Source organism: Osmia lignaria, chromosome 15, assembly GCF_051020975.1.
Source record: "Osmia lignaria lignaria isolate PbOS001 chromosome 15, iyOsmLign1, whole genome shotgun sequence".
Lineage (NCBI taxonomy): Eukaryota > Metazoa > Arthropoda > Insecta > Hymenoptera > Megachilidae > Osmia > Osmia lignaria.
The window spans coordinates 2,422,347-2,445,597 of NC_135046.1; the positions used below are offsets into that span (position 1 = coordinate 2,422,347).

At 32.8% G+C, this 23,251-nt stretch overlaps 5 protein-coding genes across 10 annotated transcripts; 3 read left to right on the plus strand and 2 right to left on the minus strand.

Moving 5' to 3' along the window:
- The first annotated feature begins 138 nt into the window (after positions 1-138).
- Positions 139-2,830, plus strand: LOC117600315 (uncharacterized). Of its 3 annotated transcripts, none has more exons than XM_076692625.1 (11): positions 139-155; positions 414-525; positions 591-697; positions 778-849; positions 940-1,040; positions 1,092-1,204; positions 1,275-1,516; positions 1,585-1,760; positions 1,831-1,969; positions 2,033-2,232; positions 2,314-2,830. In XM_076692625.1, the coding sequence occupies exons 2-11, from the start codon at positions 438-440 to the stop codon at positions 2,537-2,539; spliced, it is 1,464 nt and encodes a 487-aa protein (XP_076548740.1). In that variant the 5' UTR covers positions 139-155; positions 414-437; the 3' UTR covers positions 2,540-2,830. The 3 variants fall into 3 exon arrangements, with proteins under 3 accessions (XP_076548740.1, XP_076548742.1, XP_034171497.2); XM_076692627.1 differs by having other exon boundaries at positions 1,101-1,204; XM_034315606.2 differs by lacking the exons at positions 139-155; positions 414-525; positions 591-697 and having other exon boundaries at positions 769-849.
- On the minus strand, positions 2,812-4,220 carry RpL18 (ribosomal protein L18). The gene is made up of 4 exons (XM_034315614.2): positions 4,147-4,220; positions 3,922-4,008; positions 3,193-3,399; positions 2,812-3,101 (listed from the first exon to the last, which is right to left on the minus strand). The coding sequence occupies exons 1-4, from the start codon at positions 4,147-4,149 to the stop codon at positions 2,832-2,834; spliced, it is 567 nt and encodes a 188-aa protein (XP_034171505.1). The 5' UTR covers positions 4,150-4,220; the 3' UTR covers positions 2,812-2,831.
- A 910-nt stretch (positions 4,221-5,130) lies between these two features.
- Positions 5,131-17,298, plus strand: Sk2 (Sphingosine kinase 2). 2 transcript variants are annotated; one of them, XR_004580429.2, is made up of 8 exons: positions 5,131-6,196; positions 11,281-11,632; positions 12,829-13,194; positions 13,280-13,530; positions 13,644-13,739; positions 15,073-15,212; positions 15,415-15,793; positions 16,773-17,298. XR_004580429.2 is itself a non-coding variant. In XM_034315604.2 (7 exons), the coding sequence occupies exons 1-7, from the start codon at positions 5,641-5,643 to the stop codon at positions 15,601-15,603; spliced, it is 1,950 nt and encodes a 649-aa protein (XP_034171495.1). In that variant the 5' UTR covers positions 5,131-5,640; the 3' UTR covers positions 15,604-16,113. The 2 variants fall into 2 exon arrangements, 1 of the variants encoding a protein (XP_034171495.1); XM_034315604.2 differs by lacking the exon at positions 16,773-17,298 and having other exon boundaries at positions 15,415-16,113.
- Positions 17,299-17,477: 179 nt separating this feature from the next.
- LOC117600316 (uncharacterized) lies at positions 17,478-22,015 on the minus strand. 2 transcript variants are annotated; one of them, XM_034315609.2, is made up of 5 exons: positions 20,885-21,533; positions 20,716-20,788; positions 20,416-20,635; positions 20,283-20,298; positions 17,478-20,084 (listed from the first exon to the last, which is right to left on the minus strand). In XM_034315609.2, the coding sequence occupies exons 1-5, from the start codon at positions 21,209-21,211 to the stop codon at positions 19,866-19,868; spliced, it is 855 nt and encodes a 284-aa protein (XP_034171500.1). In that variant the 5' UTR covers positions 21,212-21,533; the 3' UTR covers positions 17,478-19,865. The 2 variants fall into 2 exon arrangements, with proteins under 2 accessions (XP_034171500.1, XP_034171499.1); XM_034315608.2 differs by adding an exon at positions 21,900-22,015 and having other exon boundaries at positions 17,480-20,298; positions 20,885-21,390.
- Positions 22,016-22,029: 14 nt separating this feature from the next.
- On the plus strand, positions 22,030-23,243 carry mRpL52 (mitochondrial ribosomal protein L52). Of its 2 annotated transcripts, none has more exons than XM_034315616.2 (4): positions 22,030-22,186; positions 22,653-22,722; positions 22,818-22,950; positions 23,037-23,243. In XM_034315616.2, exons 1-4 carry the CDS (start codon positions 22,105-22,107, stop codon positions 23,178-23,180), a joined length of 429 nt encoding a protein of 142 aa, XP_034171507.1. In that variant the 5' UTR covers positions 22,030-22,104; the 3' UTR covers positions 23,181-23,243. The 2 variants fall into 2 exon arrangements, with proteins under 2 accessions (XP_034171507.1, XP_034171508.1); XM_034315617.2 differs by lacking the exon at positions 22,030-22,186 and adding an exon at positions 22,369-22,546.
- Positions 23,244-23,251: the final 8 nt, after the last annotated feature.

Genomic DNA, 23,251 nt, shown 5'->3' on the forward strand with positions numbered 1-23,251 from the left:
GACATTCTTATCGTGGATTCCCTAATGCACTATAATTACGTGTACGTGTATTTGTGGAGCGAGAAGCCAATTTAATCGGTGGAGTTTGCGTGACCTCCATGTCACCGATGTCCCCGTGTGGCAAACTGAAAGGCATGGTCCCCCGACTTAGAAATGTACGATTTCTACAGTCATCCTCCACAACTAGTTCAAGATAGATCAAAGAAACAGTGATTTAAATTCGTTTACGTCAGTAAATAAGAGGATTTTTAAATTCTGTAAAAAATGATGCGTCGAAAGAGGGTACCCCTTTTGAAATTCGTTTTCCTTTTTTAAATCGCTTCGAAATTATGTTCTTATTACTACTTTAAAGATATGACAAAATTGAACTAAGAGTACTTAAAATTAAAATTATGTAGAAAAAATAATTACAGGGTGGCTTGAAGGCTTCGCGAAAGATGGCCAAAAAGACAACGCCGGCGTCGTTGCAAACTGATATTTCCAATAATGAAGAATGGGAAAAACTTTTGAAAAGGACGGGTTTAATAGGGATGTATCTATTTATTCAAATAATCCTAATAAATATATAATATATAATATTAATAACTATTTAGTGGTCGATATATATTCGGAATGGAGCGGACCTTGCACAGGAATGATAAGCATCTTAAAAAAAATCAAGATGGAAATTGGGGGTGATGCATTAAGTTACGCTACGGTAATTTCTAAGTTTAATTAATTGTTTTAAAGACGTAAAATAATGATTTGTTAATACGGTAAATATATAATAATAAATAGGCGAAATGCGATTACATCACGGACTTAGAGCGTTTTCAAGGGAAAAGTGAACCAACGTGGATGTTCATACATGTAAGTACAACATTCTGCTTATCCTCTTCGAATTGATATACTTATAATTTATAAAACAGCGAGGATAAAAACAAAGATATTTTTATATAGAATGGTCAAATGATAAACCTTATGTTTGGTGCTCAATGTCCCCAACTACTAAAGATATTAACAACAGAATTACAACGAATACAAAATGGGAAGGAATACGAGTAAGTAAAATATATAATTTTATACAGTGAAATAATATAAAATAATACAAGTTTTATCAGGTTTTCTATAAGCGTATCGGAAAGAAGTCCGGAAGAAATAAAACGTTTAAAAATTATCGAAGATACTAGAATAGCTAAAGAAGCGGAAAAAAGAGCAAGAAAAGGTTCCACATAAAAATAAATCGCGAATACGAATTATTAGAATTATTTTATGATGTTTTATTAATTAAACAGAAGCTGAGGCTAAGGCACGTTACGAAGCTGAAATGTCACACTTAATTACTTCCTTGTGCAAAGAAACTTGCCTTTTACTATATCCATGGGTTTTTAAAGACGAAGAAGGTCATAAAAGAGATAAAAAGTCTAGTCCGCCATATACTGAATTAGTTGAAGAAATATTGCCAGGAAATTATTCAATTGAACAAGAAATTCGAAGACGACTTACTGAAGATATTCTCGATATAATGTTTAATGAAGTAATACATGTCGATATACTTCAAAGTTATTGCACAATGACAATTTTAATATAAAATGTGTTTTGCAGTCTGATTATGTGCTATCACCGAACGCAAGACAATTACTTTTGAGTGGTAAATGCATGTTTCTACGATTAAAGATAGATGAAACAAAATTGGATGTCGATGTTCATGAATACTTGTTAAGTCTCATATTTGGAGAACCAGAATCACCCAGTGAAGACAAGATACTCACTGAAGAATGGTGTGTAAATAATTGATAAGCAAAAATTTTGCTACTTTTCATCAATTAATTGCCTCAATTTTTGAATAAGTTATGTTGGACGTCATCGACCTGCCTACGGAACAAATGAAAATGAAATATTTCCAGTTGTGTGGACACCACCGAATTGTAGAAATAAAGCCATTGTTTTTCGCACAATTTTCATGGCGTACACTAATAAAACATATCCTGTAAGTGTATTAAATTTATCAGGATAAATCCGTTTACCGTATAAAGCATTTATTACTCTACAGTACGAAGATAAAACTACAAAAGCACCTATCGTAGTATTTAAATACGACTATACAAGAAAGAACGAGTTGAAATTAGTTTTGGAAGAATTTGAAGATGAGATCGTCCATTTCGGTATCTTTCAATCTGATAAACCACCTGAGGCAAAGCTTATAGCAAAAAGTATTCAAGAATTCGAGTCAACTCTAAAAGAAAGAACAGGGTAAATGCTGCACTTTAAATCGGTGGTCTGAGACTTAGCTAAGATTTAAAAACAAGGTTACATTTATACTAATTTTAACAGGTATGAAACATTTGTATGCGTTGTAAAGAAAGTAGGATGTGAAGCATTTTTAAGGTTTGCCGGTATTGGGCCGTATCACGTAAGCGAAAATCCAGAAAAAGGTATAGAGGAATCAGAATTATATTTTCCGGATATTACTGCGTTAGAGGAAACGCAATCGGACGATGAGGAGAAACCAGAAGAATTAATAGAAAACCCCGAGGAGAATAAAAGTGCAACGACATAAAGCATAGATACTCAATGATATCCAAATTTCATATTTAACTGAACACTGTATTAATTCATAGAAATTATTATCTAAACCTTTAACCTTAAGTTTAATTAGAAAATAAAACATAAGATAACAGTCTATTATCTGTAAATGAAGGAATTAATAATTTGTTAAGATGTGAAGCCAACATTTATTTTCCAACTACCTCAACTTGCTATATAAAAGAACGTAGCCGTAGAGAAAATGTCTAAATTATGCAAGTCAATTTAAGGATATGGTACAATAAATGATGGCAAATAAACAAAATTTATTTCTTATATCCACAGCTTCGCCTACGGCCTCTTGCTCTTTCAAACTTTCGACCCTTAGAACGTACTAATGGTTTCGTATGCGAATGAGGTACACCAGGAGCTGGTCCAAAGTGTTTCACGGCTTCACGGGCATTACGACGACCCTGCATTAAAACTGTCCTTCTTCCAGTAGGAGCACGTAACGCTAGCTGATCAAAAGTGATCAGTTCACCTCCAGCTTTTAATATACGAGCCCTTGCTTTTTCGGTAACGCGTAAAGCACACACCTATGATATAAAAAAACATCAATTAAACAAACATATGTTTTATGCTTACTTGAGATAAGTTACTTGTATCAAGTATATGAGTATTACTTACTGTAAGTTTTGGGACTTCAAAAATCCTAGCATCATCTGTTACCGTGCCCACAATTACTGCAATAGCGTTTTCTCGTCCAGGTTTCTTCATAAACCTGACAACACGTGCAAGAGATATTGGGGGACGATGAATCTTGCTCATAAAAAGTCTTCTAAGAATAATCTTGTTAAACTTTGAACTTGTACGCCTAGCCAGGAAGCGGTAAAGCTATAACAAAAACAATAAACTTAAACATTTTTAAATGAAGTTTACATTAATAATTATAAAACTAACCTAAAAGATTACAAATATTAAGTACAACTTTACACAGGATATTTTTTATAGAACTAAGATTTCCACAGTACTTTCCACAGTATTTTATTACGAACAATTTCAAAAATTAATAACCTTCTTTTCCATATTAAAATGTGTCAACTAGTATAATCATCTTTTGTATAATATACAAAGATGGAATAGGAAAGTTGACTAGATTTACTCTAGCGAACGTTCAAATTGGATCAGTTTATATAAAAACTGACACAGAGTGCGATTCGCAAAAAGAAACGTGTTCTGTAAACCTCATGCGAGTATGACAACAATACAGGAACAGTTTACTTAAGATGTATTATTCAGTTGTTTAACACAATCTAATATCTAATATTACTCACTGTATAGAATCTATATTATCAATATGGACTTAAAAATATTGTATGTAAGTTAGAAATTAAAAATACACGTGACAATACTTACTTTAACAAGAAGTCGTAAGTAGACATCTTGGGATTTAGGTTCGATACGCCGAACCTTCCTATCATGTTTGTGGTTGATGTCGATACCCTGTAAATAAAATAATTTTCATTAATCCTTTTCGATGCTTTCGAAATCTAATTAAGTATTTCAGTCATCGTAATCGAAACAGATCATTTCAATGACTACTGATTTTATAAATCGAGTAAATCCCTTACTCCATCTTACCATTTTGACAAACCGGAAAAGAAACGGACAAGCTCTTCAGCAATGTGAATAGGTGCCCCTGTAAACGGATGTCCAAGAGGGCGCTGTTTGACTTATAGTGCAATTACTATAAAAACAAAACTAATAACGCAAAGTATGTGCAAATTTGCATTACTTTCTATTAAAAATATATATAGTCACTGAAGGCTTAAAAAGTATCTAATGTATTTTTATTTTAGGTTAAAATCACCTCAACATTACACTTGTTGCATTCTAGGATCAGAACTGCCAAACTTAACATAGAATATTTCCAAAATATACTCTGTTCTACGAGAGAATGTTTAAATTTTAGTAAAAAAGACTATTCAAAAGCTGTCTTTATACTCTGAAACACAAGAAGCACAAAACCTCTAATCTAATATAGTGGAAAACTTTGAAAATATTCTAAATAAGTAAATATGCTCTCGCAATAAGTCTCTCTTCTTAGTGAATTCTAGGCTTGTTCTTCAGTGATTTCTAGGCAAATCCACTAGAAAAATTAAAAAATCCAGACACTCGCCAGGATTCGAACTCGAGTCCCTTGGATTTGCAGGCAGTTACTTTACCCACTACGTCACTACGACATTAGGGTTACTTCTTATTTGGTCTAGAGAATGCAATCCTACTAATTTAACTTTTATTTCTCATTTTTTATGTTTTATTACATTGCATCATTAATATACATCCAATATATCTTATTCCATTATTATCGGAATAAGAATAAGAATGTAATAAGAAAAGCAACAAGAATATAATAAAAACAAATTCAATAAACCCTCCAAGATGTTCTTCTGATAGTTTATTAAGTTCCCAATCTTGTTGAAGTAAATGAACTAATATTTTACAATTTAAAGTCTACCTACGGCAACCATCGAAACTATATTTACGGTGTTAGTACATTTTTTAAATGCAAGATAGCGTTGCTGGTGTTCCAGCAATTCGTCCATCAAGTTTCAAGTTTCCGATAAACAGTATATACCGTGACTTCGATGTGTTCGAAACAGTTTGATGCTCGATTGCGCGCAAGTACAGAAGTAACCAAGATAATGGTACAGTTTCATTTAATCATCATTTAGAATTGCATAGTTTTTTTAATTCCATCCATACAATTGAAAAAGAACTTCAATGGCGTTACACGAGTGCAATCTGAAGACCGTCCTTCCGTGAAACCTAATCTTTAAAAAGATATAATGTTACAAGTACGTTGCTCAAGTAATACACGTGCTTCGATAAATTTATGTGCAACGAACTGTACGAAAAAATTAAAGAAAAATGTTTAAATAATTAAAGTAAAGAATAAGCGAATATTAAGCTTTTAAGTGATCAGAATCCGGTTGTCTTTTGTACATCAAATCTTTCGAAGTTAATCATTATCTGCATCAGCGACAAGAGATGTTTGCGTACTATGTGCCTTTAATACCATGATAATGATCTGTCTATGGTACAAACGTCAGTGTAATTCATGTTTCTTATCGAATGAAAAGCAATCATCAGCGTGTCATGGAGGACGGTGGTCAAGTGCATTCTATCACTCTTCTCGAAGAAACCTTTTACGTTACGTCCAAGAAGAACACTTATTACAAGGTGAGATTGACCGAAAAGGGTCTCAGCTTAGAGAAAGACAATAATGGTGCGACTAAGGCTGAAACGATCGTTCTAAACGACATAATAGGATGCAGATGTATGCGTTCGAAACGTAAAAGCGCGGGAAGCTGTGTTTGTGGCCCAGGTACTTCGAGGTCGCAATTCAAGCTGGTCGAATCTGCTGAAGCTTTTCAGTGTTACGATGAGTTCGACACCTCGGCCTATTTGTATATTTATGCATACAAGCTGAAAAAAGCACGGATGAAAGGGATCAAGAGACGCGAAAGAACGACAATCACTCTAAGGTTTCGAAGCTTTGACAAGTACGAAGATAATCTGCGGGAGGCTAGCAGGTGGCGATTAGCTATTAAATGTCTCATTGCTGGCGTGCCCGTGCCGAAAAGCTTTATGAGCCCCAGTCACGAGAATCTCGAGTCCTTGATCAATGGTAAGTCCAAGATTTTTCACCGTTAAGAAAATCGCACGGTAATATGACAAATTGCACAATTATCGATCGTTTTTTTTATTTCACTGTAATGAGGCGAATTCGTAGATAACATAGACAATAATATTCAATAATCGATGCTGACTGTTACGAAATAAATAATACAAGAAAACGTTCATTACAATTCTTTTTTCTGAAGTTATTAAAGGTTAATGAATGCTTAGGTCATATTATATAAATGACCAAAGATTAATTGAAAAATATTGTTTATTAAAAGCAATAGGAAAGGTTTATAAATTTTAGGTGAAATCAAGTTGTAAATTACGTTCATATTTTTTTTTTCTTTTCAAAATATAGTTGCATGGTACTAACATAGATCCACATTAGAAGCTAAAATACTTTCTATTACATACCTTGCATATGCAGGCCAGGTGCCAACATGTTCTTGTTCAAGTAGGCTTAAGTAAATATGCTATGTATTTTTTGTTTAAAGTGTTTACTTTTTTTTTTTTTACATAACACTTCCTTCTTACATTATTTCCATAATTACATAAACCTTATGCAGTTGCCTTCGTAATTTCTATTTATAAATTTTTACTTCTCAGTTTCAATTTCTAATTGAATGTTCTAAAATTTTGTTCTAGTTTGTCTTCCATTTACTTCTATAATTATGCGAAAAATGGTATTATTACAAAGTTTTATCTTATCACATATTTTCACGTAGAACGGTTATCAGTTGCAATGACGACGGATAATCGTGGAGTAAACCTCTAAACATCAAATTTATTTTGATATTTGCATTTTGAAACATGGGAAATATACATAGAATAACATGTTATATTTTAATTAGGACAGGTGCATAGATTCATCCGCTGTCCGAGTTTTCTGTGGCACATTGCGCGTTTAAGAAGAGCGGAAAAATCATTATTCTTTCGGTAGCACAATTATTGCGAAACTTGCAAGCGTTTCAAACTTTCTTGCTCTTAAACCCTTCGTTTCTTTGGCAACTTTTGTAATCAGACGCGACGATTCATTTGCAAGGATTTTAAATTGCCTTTCTTGATTAAATTCTCTCAGCTTATTCTATGATTAAAAATAAAAAAAAAAATAAAAATGTACAACATAAAAAGACGAGCCAACTGTTTCTTTATCTATAACTTGAATTGTTCGTGCTCGCGGAAGTAAGTTATAAACGTCGATGATATAGAAATATTGATAATCGTACAAAATGCAAGGTAAATTTGATGTTGTGTCAGTAATTTGATGTGAACGAGCAATGGGTTATTTTTAGACCTTAACCGATGATTAATCCTTGGTTTTCCTATGTTTGCAAAAGCGAACGATAAAACACCTGAAGATAATTTGTATTTTTAAAAGCAGAGCCAGATTTTAGCACACAATATTTGTGTTATTATTCTAAACTGTGGGCGTACTGAAAATCTTTAATTTGCTGTATAATTAAAATATTTGTCGACTTCTGATGAAAGTAGCATAAAATTTCAAGAGCAGCGGTGCAAGAGTTTCTCTTCATTAAAATAAGTAAATAAGAATTATGTAATTTTTCTGATACGAATTCGGTTGTGCATATTTTAACGATTCGAAACGAGATGTTATTCATCCGAAAAGAATTTTGTTACCCCATGTCCCGAAGTTTCAAAATGCTTTTTTAATGCTGCAAAGAATTTGTGAATCAAATGTTGAACTTGAAATATTTTGACTGACGGTTCTCCTGTTACGTATAATCCTAACTTGTATATTCATGAAAGTCTTGCCGGTGAACGCAAACCGTGGTATTCTGAGAATTGTTGTTTTTTAATAATTACAGCGGCATTGTTCGTGCCTGGCTATTGCAATCATTGTTGTGCGTTCTGGTGCATAAACGCTCATTTTCAATTGCATAACGCAATCAAGGACTCGTGTAATCGCGGTTAGAGCAATGAAATTCAGTAATTAAGATGACTTTTCATATTTTCCAACAGAAAAATTACATTTTAAAAGCAATTTCCAGTCATTTCTTTTTTCAATATCAAATATTGCTCATTTTGTTATTCTTTGTTAGGGAAATTGAGTTCGACGAAAGTTTAGATTTGCGACAGAGATTTATTAACTCGTAAGAGCTCTTATTATTCAAGCTTTCGAAGGTAACCGATTCCAAGATTTTGTTGCACCGCTGCCAAATCTTTGTCTCTTTAATAACACCGACAACCTGTGGAACAGTGAGAAATTACATAGCTAATTCATTGATTCCTTAGTGATCGAAAGAATTCGAGTACATTTCTCCATCCGTGTATCAGAATTTTCGAATACAAAAGAATTTCAAACCTAGATACTTATGATACTTAAAAACGTGGGAGCTAAAAATTTAAAAAACTAATACCGAAAGCTTAGCATCTTGAACCTGAACCTTCGAATAGTTCTGTCTACAATAGACTTATTATTATAAAATTGACGGTAGTACAATGGTGGTATCATTATATTAACGTCTGTAGTACACGTGCCTGTTATTCACGTGCACGGATTATGTAGACGATCATAGCAAAAAGCAAATATTTTCATATCATTTGCAATAATAAATCACTTCACGATTTTTTACGCCATTAATTCTGACTAAGGCGGAATACTTTTTCTTAGAAACAAGTTCAACCGTGACGTTAATACTGATACGATAAAAAGATAACCTTTATAAATTATGGAAAATTATTTCTGTTAATTGTTATTGTGGGAAAAGATTATGCAGCATACGTAAGTGATTTGTAAAACTACTAATGGCTAGTTAGAACTACGGTAGTAAATGATAAAATGTTGCTATTAGAATGACACCACACTTGTATTTTATTCAAATTGTAGGTAAAGAGTGTTTAGGGGAGTGTTTCCCAACGTGGGGCCCACGCCCCACAGGGGGAGCAATTCGAAAATGGACTCCTCCAGAGTTTAAGTTAACCGTATGGCGACTCTCAGTCGCTACTCGAGCTAGGTAAACGTCCATAATTATTAATAATTAAAATAATATAGAAAAATCTTTCGTTAAAATTATTTCCTGCTTGAATTTCGGTTCTCCATTATATGTTTTGAAAATATACTTACTGTGTTTCCTCAACAATTTTCTAGTGATTTCTTTGTGAAACCTATCATTTAAGTTTCTTCAGTGAACAATTCAATTTTTGGATATTAAAAATTATGTTTACGTTACATAGGGGGTATAAGAATTTTAGCAAGGCTTAAGTTGGGCATGGCACAAAAATGGTTGAAAATATGAAGGCCTAACGCGCGGAAGTGCCAATGTGCGAAGCTGTGATGTATCGAGTTTTCTAGCATTCTTAAGCGAATGTATGGTTTAAATTAAAAAAAGAAATTATATTATTTCTACGTAACAGACAAAAAAGACTAACCTAACCTAACCTTATTTTTCTTTTTACCCCTTCTCGGCGAAATCAGCCGGCACCACGCGAAGGTGAGGAAATGAAAGGTAGATTTCCTGGTGTTGGATTTGCTCCCTTAACTCGAAGCTCCACCCACTAACGTCTGCCCATCTTTCGCTCAACCCTTATCGTTTTACGCGATGCCCAGCGCCATCTGCTTGCAAAACATGTCCCAAAAAAGGTGAAAAGGATCGGTTTTCGCGATTTTCTATATTTTGGCACGTTGACACTATATTTACGTCACCCCTAACCTAACACACACACATATATATGTATATATACAAAGTTTAAACACAAAAGGGGTGTGGTATCATTCCCGAGATAAGCCGAAATTTTATAGTAGTCAATCCAGTTTCTTCTTTTTAACCCATTAGCTGCCACGATCCCTATTTGGGGATTTTGGAATTTTACGTATACCACTCGGCACCAAAAATATGCATATATATAACTTATTCGGCCACAAATTTCAAAAAAAAAAATTTTGGCAGTTAATGGGTTAATTATCTGTGACTCTAGAAGATGAATTAAAATGTTGCTATTTTCCCTTGCATTCCTTTTCTTATCTTTTTTCCTATTCTTAAATTTTTATTTACGACCTGACTAAGGGTATCGACGCGAATTGAATGTGCCAAATCGCGCGTACGTAGGACGCAGAAGAAGGAAGAACAATTGGGTCGCGTCTTCACGTCGCCAAAAGTACATATTTCGGGATTTTTCTGAAAACGAGCATCGCGTATGGCTGTTGGCCAAATGAATTCAGAACGACCTACATAAAATTTCTAATTACATCTCATTAAGCTCTTTGTGTCATAAGATTACTCTTTCGAAGTATTTCTTTTCATTGATTGTTCGAGGGAAACGTTTATCCATTGTTCCTGCGTGGTATTGTTCCACGTGCAATTGCAGGCAGTTCAATTATTTAGAACGTAGGTGAATTGAAACTGCAAAATACGATTTAAATTGGACAATGAAAATATTATTCGATGGCTTAAATTAATTCGGTATGAAAAAGAAAGAAATGTTGTTCCACTCATTCCGAAAGATTTCTCTTTGCTTTGATACCTTATTACCAATCCGGTTTACCTATACTTTCACTAGTTACGTTTTACGATACATAACTGTTAGTTTACGTAAATGCGAGTGGAGCCTGTTTGAACTGTTTGCTTGAAAAATAGTTTCGTTCGAAAATCATCTATCTTTTCCCGTTTCGGCAACTTAATTTCTCTTCTTAAGTAATATACACGCAACTTGAAAGAATGTTTGGTAATTATCTTGTGTCATAAAAGGTTCAACGTTCTGAATAATTTCACAATATGTTAAAACAAAATTTATATTTCGTTCAGCGTGCAAAATACACCTAATTAAAGGAATACTAAATTTTAAAGAAGCAATGAAAATCAGTATTATTATCGGGAAATAATAATTTTCATGAAAGTGTAGCTCGAATCGTATCGAACCGTCGAAGCACAAATTATTCGTGTTAATCAAACGCGGTCGCGTAACTGCAGAGAGAAATCTCTGCAACAGGGGTTGCTGCAACGACTGCAATGTCTCGCTGTTCGTAAAGCTGCGTTACATGTCACGTAATCATCGAGAGGATTCTCTCTGCTCTGAAAAGTTCATTCGAAGCAAACCAGCTGTACAAACGCAATTCAAAACATGTTTCAGCATGCCCGGGGGAACAAAAGAAGATACTGGTGTTGCTGAACCCGAAATCTGGACCGGGAAGGGGTCGCGAGACGTTTCAGAAAAGAATTCATCCGATTTTGTCGGAAGCCGAGAGACCGTACGAGGTGCACATCACCAAATGTCCCAATTACGCCCGTGAATTCGTGCGGACGAGGGACATTTATCAATGGAGCGGTTTGCTGATGGTCGGGGGCGACGGTATCGTGTTCGAGGTGGTGAATGGACTCTTTCAAAGGACAGACTGGGAAAGGGCTCTCAAAGAATTGCCTCTCGGCGTGATACCCTGCGGTTCCGGCAATGGCTTAGCAAAATCCATCGCGTACGCTAAACAGTAAGTTCGTTTTATTGAGACTATCTCAACCGTGATTTATTTTACCCCCGTCTTTATCGTCCTGCGGAAGTCGTTTCGGTCTTCGGCTATTACAGAAGATTTGTTTGCTCCTACCGAGTAAGAGGATCATTTTTCTTGGTTGAAATCGTCGATGTAACTAGATAGGGGCTAGGGTGAACCCTGTCCTTTAAAAATGTAGACTAACCCTCTCATCATTTTAGGATTCTAATGATAATTATTTAAAATTGTATTAGCAGGGAAACCTGCTTTAAAATTAATTCATGAGCTTAAAAGCAGTATCTACAGTTCAACATATCAAAGTCTACCCCGATATTGGTTCATTGTATCGAATATTGTTACAGTGCAAAAGGTTAATTATACGAATATGCGCGGCGTTACATTGCTTAACAATCATCACTGTTTACAATTTATCCTGTACATTGGTGTAGAAAGCGTTCTTCGAATACAAATTGAACTTATGGCTTGCGGTTGAAGTAACAACTTCATTTCCAGAAAGGAGTAAGGAAAAAAAAGGATTCTGACATTCAAGATCTTAGAATAAGATTCTATTGTAACTTATGACTCAAAGAGTATGTTATTTCAATGCCTCGTTAATACCCGGATACGGTTTATAATAATACAGGAAAAACTTTGTCTTGTTCCTGAAACTAAAGAATTTCCTGGTCTAATATATCAGTGTTAATATATTTTGATTTTGAACAATTAATGATACCTGAAATATCTCTGTTATCGCATAATTAAAAGCTTATCAAATTATAGATAAAACAGCGACATTCATGATTCAATATATTTTGTACATTGATACTGGTCGTGTGTTCTTATTCTCCGGTAAGCTCGTTTAAAGATTGATAAAAAGATTAAAACAATGGAGATATTAAATTAGTAGATATCCCTACATCAATATAATGAAATTAATTATAGTCTATCTATAAAGAAAAATGAAATTTCTTTGAAATAAGAAATAAGTATCAGACATGGGTTACTAATCAGATCATATATTGCACACCATATGACAAAGCAAACGGAACGCATTAAGACCAAGTGGTGCATAGGGTGACAATGAATGATTCGCCGAACTTTAATGCAATAGCGTAGGCAGTTGAAAATGTTAACTCTTGATATTTCGAGTGTTTCCTTATCGAATGCAAAAATTTATAAAAATAACATCGTTTCAGAGAACCATACGACTACAATCCGCTTCTAATTAGCGCCCTATCCGTGGTGAAGTTCAAGAAAGCGCGAATGGATCTGGTGCGTGTGGAGACCAGGAACCAAATACTATTTTCGTTTCTATCGGTCGGCTGGGGTCTATTGGCTGACATTGACATTGAAAGTGAACGTTTAAGAGCAATCGGTGGTCAGAGATTCACCGTTTGGACTATCGCTCGGCTGATAGGATTAAGAACGTACAAAGGCAAAGTATCTTATTTGCCCTGCGATAGAGTACCATCTGTTGAGAATTTAGGTAATGGTAAGGCCTACGAATACGCGAAGGAATCGCAGATATCACACTCCAGGAGCTGCGATGATGATTTAGACCGGTAACTTGTACATTTTTACATTTACTAAAAATAAACTAGCCAAACTTAATACACGTTCACCGTCAATGGTTTCGTAATTGTTCAGTTACAGCAAAATTAGTGAATCGAAGAGTTTTCATGACGCTCTAGATGGGAATCCAACTATTCTGAACGACTCATTCGATGGTTACGATGATAACGAGATAATAAGCGAAAGTCTTACTCTGGAGACAGAAACAGAGAGAAGACAGAGGTTGGATAGCTTCTATTCTGCGACCTCTGCGAGGTCAACTTACTTTAGTACAGGTTCAGTTTCTAGTTACCACAGCATCGATGAGCCCGATAACGGGGAAGTTGGTAAGCTTATTTTCTTAATAAAATAGAATTGATTTGTTCTTCGGTGAGGATTTTTTACTTTTATCTTTGAAACCGGTAATTCTGCTTAAAGTCATAATTTCTATGTAATTAAGATGTAGAAAACAACAGCAACCAAGTTATGTATGGACCATCGTCCAGGCTGCCTGCTCTAACTTCGGAAGTATCGAGTTCATGGACGCAGATTCAGGGTAAGAAACAGTACATTTATTATTATTTGCAATAATAACGTTTAACGCGTGTACGTAGACCATAACTATAATATAAAACAAAAGAAAAGTAAGCCAGGTTATTGCTTAACGGTACGCATCTCGTGCATTCTTACATATTAATTCGAAGCCTTATTCATTCACAACACTCTAAGTACAGTGTCTCTGCCGCATTTGCTTTCTGTTTAAAAACACATCCAGCTGCAAGGACAGAATGTTGCTGCAAGTAGCTCTACTTGCCATGACCCGTATTTGTACATAACACACAACCATATAAGTACATGTCAGCATAAAAGCAGAAACTTTTGTTTGCAAGATACAAAGAGACTTTGCAAACAAACGTAATGAATATCGTTATGCAATGTATAACGATGTTTTTATGTTATCCTACCAACAGGTGTTGCTTTTTGTAAATTGAAGGTTTATCAGTATGTGTTTTTTTTTGTTTTTTTTTAATATAGGGTTTTTTGTCACATCAACTACAAAGTTATTAGCGACATCAAGGAGTAGGTAAAGCTTACATTATCTGTTCTATCGGTTTGGTATCTTTTATAAATTTATGTCAGTTCAGAATTTTACTGTTTTTTAAGTTGTCCTTGAGTGAAGATTCTAGTTTATGTTTGTTGCGGAGGAAATCATATTTAGTACAGTGGAGGATTAAATTAGAGTTACACTCTTCACATTGGGGAGTTGGAGTTTTTGATAGTCTGTAGGAGTGAGTGATTCTAGAATGGCCAATTTTAATTCTTGAGATGGCCACTTGTTCTCTTCTGAGTAGAGTGTGGGTCGTTTTCAGGTCCTCGAAGAAGTTGTCGGTTGTATTTTTAATATGGTTAGGAGCCTTTTGTTTCCATTCGTCTTCCCACTGGGAGTTCAGTTTATTTTTTATTTCTCTTGTCAGATCTTCTAAGTGTAATTTACCTTCATTATTAATCCTTTGAGAGTTTGCTGCTTTTTTGGCAAGTTGATCGGCTTTTTCATTGCCGATTATACCTGCGTGGCCAGGGATCCAGATAACTTTGATTTTATTACCTTTCTCAAGAATTTTTTGGTGGGTTTCGAAGACTCTCTCCCTACAGACCATGTCATAGGCTTTTTCAATGTCCATGGAAACTAGGATAGTGTGTTGTCTGTTCAGTGAGCTATCACATATGAACGATTGGATATTTATTAACTGGTCTGTAGTGGAGTGAAACGGTCTAAATCCGCTGAAATCGTTTCCAAATGATATATTGTAATTTTTAAAACTTTTTCTCTATTTTATATATCATCAATTTACATGAATTTGTAGATGCGGATATATTTCAAATTTCAGGAGAGTTTGTGATGGTTCACGCGGCATATCAATCACACTTGGGCCAAGATTATTTCTTCGCACCCCGTGCCAAATTGGCGGATGGTATTATTTGGCTGGTAATAGTAAAAGCCGGAATCACTCGAGCCAATTTACTCCAGGTAAATAGTCCAATTACGAATACTATCACCCTGACGTTTTAATTTATTGTCGGATAAGTATGATATGGAAATGAAAAGCGAATTAATTTATTGTTTGACGTTGATGAAGTGTTTTACACTTTGTGATTCATCTATTTAGATTAATGATAATCGTTTTAATTTATGATAAATTGATATGTAATTAATTTGTTGTGTCTATTAGTTCCTGTTGGGTTTAAGTAATGGTACCCACTTAACACGATCTGGTATCGAAATGATTCCCGTGAGGGCGTTTCGAATAGAACCAGAGGAAGGCGTACACGGTCACATAACAGTGGATGGAGAACTGGTAGACTACGGGCCTTTACAGGCTGAAATATTTCCGTCTTTAGCAACAGTGATGTCACAATGATATAAATTAGTGTTTAGCTTCATAAGGTCTTAGCTATGGAATCAAATGGTACAATCCTAGAACCTAAAGTTCAATGATATATGTATATGGTAGCATGGTCCTGGTGACAATACTGTATTTAGATACACAGATTCTTAATCGCGATCGATATGATTTCATTGAGAATCGTGATAGATGTACATTCTAGACTGTAAGTATAAATTAGAAATCATTCCACGAATGTATTCGAGTACATGTAATTTCATGAAATCAGCTTAGGCTATAGTTTGTACAAACTCAGTCGTTTAGAGTTTTACGATCCGCACAGAGTGATTCGACCGCAGAATTTACAATTTTATTGGTCCATTGTACGTAGAGAAATTAAAGGAGAAGAAAGTCTGCAAATTTTGCTTTATAAGGTATAGGAATTTTGTAAATAAATATCAGAAGTGATTGCATTGGTAGATTTACAATTGCATTCCGTATTTATTTTTCTCAATCTAATTCCTTTTTTTTTTTTTCAATTAAAAATTAGATAATTAGATTTGTGCTACCATTTAAAATGTTATATCTTAAAAAAGGAAATATCAGTTTTGAGGCACTTAATGTGCCTGCTTCAAATGCTATAGCGTTGGTTAACTAATGATTGTTAATTACACTCGTTAGTTTTAGCTGTATCTTTTTGGATGGTTTCTTATATGACGCACAATAGTATAACTGTAACAATTCTACATGCTTCTTATTAATTAATAAGTATTATTGTTAAGTTTGATAGCGTAATTATCAGATTTTATTCTACCCGAGGGTTAAATGCATTTTCTTCCAAATTATTTACCAAAATCAATATGATTATAATTTGCGTACCATATAAGCTGAGGATTAAATATATTTTCTTCCCATTATTTACCAAAACAACGTAGAAATTATTACGAATCAGTGATATAGCACATATATTTTATTAAACCCTTTTCAAGCCTGAGTCAATTAGCTGAAGATATAGTAAAATAATTTTCATATAAAATTATAGCTGTTGATAGTGCTCAAATTTTGTATATTTAATTAGGTGCACTTATAATTAAAAAGGGTCGATTGTTTCGGTACAAATTACGATGTATTTTGTCCGTACATATCACGCTCATCAAAATGATTTGAAAATTATTAATGTTATGTATAAATTTTACTGTTTATAGTTAGCCCATTGTAAATCTGTGCCAAGGAATGTATAAAGATGAAGAAGATGAATAAGAAATAAGTAAGATATTCAGGATTCTTGACTAGCAAGGATTTTTCGTGTCAAAACTATTAAACTGTGAGATATTTTTTTCAAAAGATTCCGTAAAATATCCACAACGATCTTATATCGTTTTTCTTCTGTTTAAAAGAACAAATTACAAATCATGATTAAAAAAGCGCTGACTCTTTGGAAGATTGTTCGAATAAACGTTACATTGTCGCTCAAAGTAACAAAATTATTTGTCATCGATAAAATTGATATGCATGTATAATACTAATTTTTGTTATTTCGTTGTATTTCAACGGAACGATCGTTAATGTTTTTGAGACTAATGATAAGTTATTTAGTATAGTAGTGATTATAGGTGATGAATAAATTTCTTTATATAAAACCATAAGTTATTTCTGCACCTGAAAATTGTTAAATTATAGCTGCCAAACAATCTAGATTTAATTATTTATCGTAATTAAAAATTACTTGCTTATGTTATTACCGAATGCTTTAAATGCACTAATAAATAAAGAACATAATTTTGTAAATAAATTTTTTATGGTATTATTCTGATTTAAAAAAGAGGTTAAATTTGAAATTTTGCTACATGAATATTGCAAAAAGAAAATAAGTACAGTATTTTAGTTCATTATTTATTGACTGCATATCAGTACAAGAGAAATCACATCATTTATTATGATCTAATTAACTAAATGAACCCTCGTTTACTTATAAACAACAATGGATATAATTGTAAAAAATGAAGAAAAAACAAAAGAATTGGAGAAAATTTCAGCGTAAAGAAAAATACAGAGTTCTCGCATATACGCTTGATTATATGAAGGAACTTATATCATTGTAAGTTCCTATAAAGCAAAATAATTTTTTTTTTGATTTTCTAATTAAGTACCGTTTACCGGATGAATCATTTATATACAGTTCGTATAAAGTAATTACATTAATTATTTACACGCTCATATGTAGTTAGATAATATAAAGATGATCATTTACATTTACTAGATCTGTTCATAGAAATATCGCGATCATAAATTTTATTTCTATGTACTATACCTAATAAAACATAGTATCTAACATAACTACTTCATTCTCAAAAATAAATTTGAAACGTTACATTGACACACACATTGTTTTTTATACTATATTCAATCAAATTGGCTTGTTATACCAATTTTAACTATTATTTTATCAGTTATATATTATAAAATAATAGCAATTGACAGACAAGCAGTTTTGAAGAAATCATGTCTAGTCCTAATTGTATTACCTAATTGTATAATAATACTTCGAACACCTATGCATTATAGATTGCATTATATGAATTATATTTATATTTAATAATATACAGTTCAACAAATGATATGTTTACCATGTAAACGTTGACAGTTTTTAATTTCATATGATCATTTATTTCATAATTTGCACATATATCTAACATTGTTTTAAAAATATCATTATGGCTGCAAACAGAGTGACAAAATATGGATGATAATGAAGTAATGGCAATATTTAAAATGCTTAACTTTTAAAATTAACAATAAATTTCATTAGAATATATGATTTTGTTTAAAACAAATTAATAAGTATCACATAAACTATTTCAATAGAGACACTTCTATCAAAATTTTACGTTTTTGGGTACGATATTTTCATTATGAAGAATGCTTCACACATAGCGTTACAATACCTTTTATAAACACATTAAGAAATACGTTTATCAACGCTTAACAGTTGTATAACATTATACAAAGAAATATAATGCACTTGTAAAAACTTGGGATAGAACTGTAAGTGACAAGAACACCTTGTAGCCTATTTTGAAAGTTTACCAGTCTTGTAGCTATGAAAATTTGAAAAAAACTTAAAAAAAGGATTCAAATCTTAAAAAGAATCGTAATATACACAACAAAACTGAAATAGTAAATATACATATAAATTACTAAATAATAGCAGATTAAAATAGAATATTAAAAAAATTTATAAATTCATAAAAAAAAATGAATAAGCATATACACACTGTAAACAATAATAAACGAGATAATTATATTTTTGGTTTTAATACTCTCTTTGCAGCTTGCTGAATTTACCAAATACAATCTAAAATATCATCTTTTTCATTCGATCTATGAAAAGTGATGCTATAGAAATTAAAAATTAGTTGTTCTATAGTTGCTTAAATATATTAAATTGAAGCGATTCTTTAAATGAGCAAGAATACTTATAAATATTATAGAAGAAAAAAAATTATCAATTTTTATATGGGTATAAAGTAAAACATGTAATTAAAACTTGCAAAAATGTTATGTACCATTCTTTAAACCTACACCATATGAAAACGTTTGTATTTAAAAAGTTATTATATACTATGAATTTTATATCAAATAGAACTTGCATATGTATATAAATATAACTAACTTGAAGCAGTGATTGCTGAGAAGACAAAGAGAAACAGAAGTTAGAGGCCGAAGTGGAATCGTGAAATGTTATACTTCTGGCTTGTTATCCTAAAATTGAGCTGTTATCTAATCCATAGGGATATTAGTAATAGACTTCTTTATAATTAAAGACCTCTAATTGTATAATTTATGATACATACGTAGTATCAAGCTAATAACAGCAAATAAGCAAATCGTTCATTGAAAATAATATTTTAGTAATAAAGAAAGCAAAGTTTGTTGAAATCATTTCAATCAAACAAAAACAGGATGTAAAAATATCTGACGTGTCATTAATGTATAAATAACAACATCGTATATAATAATAGTCACACTCTAATTCGATATACCTAAATGTATCGATGTAACGATCGTTTAAACGAACTGTAATTCTATCTCATTTTGTACATTAAAAATTTATCATTATCTCACGCGGGAATATTTATTAAAAAAGATTTTTATCGTGACGCATCGATTAACTACAAAAAATGTATTTGTTACGATATGATTGTAAATTTAACATATGCTGTTGACCTTCTCTTAAATTTTGTATCATTTCTAATTATGAATGTTAATCAAAATCGGCTGTTAATGCAAATGGATAATTATTGAGTTATAGAAAGAGCATCTAAATTAGCCAACAGATCTTTGACATCGTCTTGAATTTGATCAGATGGATTGGATAAAGATAAACGCGAGCAAAATGTGCTTAAGGTATCCATCTTTTTGTGAGTATCTTTTTGTTTCCGTAAACATGCCAACAGCATGCTCTTTACATTCTGCACTTCTTCTCTGGTTCTCTGCATATTCTCTCCCTTACAGTTCTGTAACAATTTCAATTTTGTCTGTGCTAATTGTAAGGGATTGTAACTTTCCTGATCCAAAGATAATAAATCCGTCCCCGCATTTAACAAAAGCGTAACCACCGATATTTTACCAGTCACAGCGGCTAAGTGCAATGGAGTGTTACCTACACAATCGCGACGATTAGGATCCGCGCCATGTTCTAGTAATAAACTTACCATTTCTGTGTAACCCCTGAAAAAATTTCATTTGATACATATATTAAAACAAATTAATATTAAATAACAGCATCGAGGATTCTACTGCTAAATAATATAAATTTAACTAAAAATTAAAAATTATTGAACTTGCCTGCAAGATGCAAGATGAAGAGGAGTTCGTCCTTGTTCATCATGATTATTAGGTGATACACCACTAATTAACAGTTGTCTCATCATTATAGTATTGTTTGTGGCTGCTGCAACTCTCATTTTACGTTCAATAAAAGGAGCTTGAGAGTAACTCCAAGAAACAGGATGATGATATCTGTGTGATGTATGCACAGATTTCATTTTTTTATAATAAATACCTCCTTTAAAAATAAAAACAACAGAAATATTATTATACAAGATTAATTATATTGGAAAACAAAATTATGTAAAATTAACTTACTTCTTCTGAATATTGTCATGTAAGGTGATGGCCTGGCAGAATTATATATGCAAGGAAATTTAATTTCTGGAACCTGTAACATGATTTATAGTACTTAGAAAATAATAAATTAAAATATAAGAGTATAAAAAAAAATACTGTTCATAAAAAGATTAAGAAAGATACGTACGTTGGAGGATAGAACGATTGGTCCCGAACTACTTGTCGGCGTAGAATTCTCAATTTCTTCAGGATATTTGTAATTTTCATTTATTGAACCTAAAGATGAAAGTGGTAAACGTACGCCTGGCCAACAAACCAACCAATCCGATCCGATTTCAATACGAAGATTTTCTGGTTTGGTTGTGCGAATATCATTTTGAGTGCTGCTTATTGTTGCAACAGCTGAACTGACTGGACTGGTGTTGATTTCATCTGTCAACATATCTTCATTTTGAGCAAACGAACTATCGTCCGAATTGTTACTGGTTTCAATTCCTGAGTCCACGGATGTCATTTTAGATTTAAACGTGCACCGACGTTTTAGAAATAAGACGTTCCACTTCTCAAACTCAACTTATACCACGTACTTACGTACCATGATTGTCTGTACGAAAATAATAACAGATTTGAAGTTTGCCACTAATTAAAGTTACTTCTTTGTCACCACCTTTGCCTTTAAATTCCTTTAGCTCACTGCAATACAAATACATATATATATAAACTGATTATGTTCTTTAAATAATTATTATTAAAATATAATTATTATGTTTTTGTTTATTTCTCTAGTCCCTATTATGAGACACAGCCGACTCTAGTACTAGCCATGCTGAACAACGTGGCAACACCGCTCACGTGACAATCGGGAGTCCTATTTTCAAAAACAGAGTCCTGTGCTCGGAATTGTAATTAACGTCTTTTTTAATTAAAAGCTGTAGTAATATACACTATTTGGTGTTAATTATGTATAAACAATATATAAACGTTGCAACTATGGCAAATAGAAGTGATGTGGTAGTATAAAATTGTTATAAATGTGATATATATTTTGTGTACTCTCAAAGTAGTTTGGTGTTGTGAAGCATGATATTTGAAATATTTACAGTGGTTTCAAGAAAATTTAGGTATGAAGCAAAATGAAACCATCTTTGGGTCAAATTGAAACATTTAAGAATTGATAAACGTGTATATAAGTTAATAAAAACCTTGAAACAAGCGAAATTATTGGAACGAAACCAAAGAGGTTATGTGAAGTCCAGAGAGTAGTCGGGAGTCTGACGACGTTGATTGGCTGAGAGTCCGAGAGTCCGGGAGGCAGATAGAGTAGGCTAGGTGTTGATATATTCAGACCAGACTCCCGCAGTGTTGCCATTTTTACTTCAGCACGGCTAGTACTAGAGTCGGCTGTGTATGAGAGAATACATAGTATCTAAATACCAAAGTGAACTTTCCGAGAGAAAATGGCAATATAGGGGAAGTTGGAATTCTCAAAGTTAGTTCCGAGACTGACATAAATATTGCATATCTAAGTTTCTTATCTATATGCCAATATATATTTCATGATTTATGTGTTTATATATACCGCAGTTCATCAGAGTCCATAACTACGAAAAGACCAATTTTCGTTCTTCGCGCATCTCTAGTACGCATCTTCGCCCTGATTGGCGATACTCCCAAACGAAGTGGAAAGCGATTAGCAGAGAGCTCGCTGCGTTCCCCCACCATCTTCCAACCTGCGCGTCACAGTTATGGTGAACTGCGGTATACATACCAAATTTATAACCCGGGTTATGTTTTAGTTAACTTTTAAAACCTGAAATAAAAATAATGTTTCGTGTTAATCATTGTACATGTTAGTAGATAAATATTATTTTTCAGTTTCGACCATTGTTGAAACTATTCCTCCATAGCACAACAGTAAAACAAACTTGTAAAAAATTGATTATTTAATATTTCAGATCTCATTACCTCTGTTAGTAGATTTCACACATCTCCTACAACACATTTAAATCAGGGTTGGAGAAACGCGTAAGATTAAATTTTACAATATACAATACATAATTAAACATACAGTAAATTAAACAACTGTAAATTACATGAAAAAATTGTTATTATGATTACAGAAAAAAACTTGTACGGAACCCTAATACAGCTGGACCACTACTTACTTTACAAGATTACTCATTTAAAGATAATAGACCTACTCCTTATGGTGCAAACCAACTAAAACGTATGCAAAGACATCAAGAATATGCGGTATATTTATTTAAATGAATTTGTATTTATAATATTTATAATATTTATAATATTAATAATAAAGCTATAACTTTTATCAATTTCAGAAAAAAATTATCCAACTAGTTAGCGAAGTTGATTATGCAGTTGAACGACATGCTAAGTTATTAAAAGAAAAAGAGGAACAAAAACAACAAATTCTGGATAGCAAATTAAAACCTAAAGGACAACAATTAATTACAAGTGAATAATGTTTCTAAACTTACTTTATGTATATGTAAGCACATGTAAATAATAAAATTATTGTATTTTAATTTCGTTT

Bases quoted from the DNA above. Each gene is read 5' to 3' on its own strand.
- LOC117600315 (XM_076692625.1), top strand. From the start codon at position 438: ATGGCCAAAAAGACAACGCCGGCGTCGTTGCAAACTGATATTTCCAAT. The intron at 1,041-1,091 runs GTAAGTAAAATA...AAATAATACAAG, and splicing joins CAAAATGGGAAGGAATACGA to TTTTATCAGGTTTTCTATAA. The intron at 1,517-1,584 runs GTAATACATGTC...TGTGTTTTGCAG, and splicing joins TCGATATAATGTTTAATGAA to TCTGATTATGTGCTATCACC.
- RpL18 (XM_034315614.2), bottom strand. The intron at 3,400-3,921 runs GTAAGTATTGTC...TTTTTGTTATAG, and splicing joins ACTTACGACTTCTTGTTAAA to CTTTACCGCTTCCTGGCTAG. The intron at 3,102-3,192 runs GTAAGTAATACT...TTTATATCATAG, and splicing joins TTGAAGTCCCAAAACTTACA to GTGTGTGCTTTACGCGTTAC.
- Sk2 (XM_034315604.2), top strand. From the start codon at position 5,641: ATGAAAAGCAATCATCAGCGTGTCATGGAGGACGGTGGTCAAGTGCAT. The intron at 13,740-15,072 runs GTAAGAAACAGT...TTCAAATTTCAG, and splicing joins TTCATGGACGCAGATTCAGG to GAGAGTTTGTGATGGTTCAC. The intron at 15,213-15,414 runs GTAAATAGTCCA...TGTGTCTATTAG, and splicing joins CTCGAGCCAATTTACTCCAG to TTCCTGTTGGGTTTAAGTAA.
- LOC117600316 (XM_034315608.2), bottom strand. From the start codon at position 21,211: ATGACATCCGTGGACTCAGGAATTGAAACCAGTAACAATTCGGACGAT. The intron at 20,789-20,884 runs GTACGTATCTTT...ATCATGTTACAG, and splicing joins CAATCGTTCTATCCTCCAAC to GTTCCAGAAATTAAATTTCC. The intron at 20,636-20,715 runs GTAAGTTAATTT...TTATTTTTAAAG, and splicing joins CATGACAATATTCAGAAGAA to GAGGTATTTATTATAAAAAA.
- mRpL52 (XM_034315616.2), top strand. From the start codon at position 22,105: ATGAGAGAATACATAGTATCTAAATACCAAAGTGAACTTTCCGAGAGA. The intron at 22,187-22,652 runs GTTAGTTCCGAG...TTAATATTTCAG, and splicing joins GGGAAGTTGGAATTCTCAAA to ATCTCATTACCTCTGTTAGT. The intron at 22,723-22,817 runs GTAAGATTAAAT...TTATGATTACAG, and splicing joins AATCAGGGTTGGAGAAACGC to AAAAAAACTTGTACGGAACC.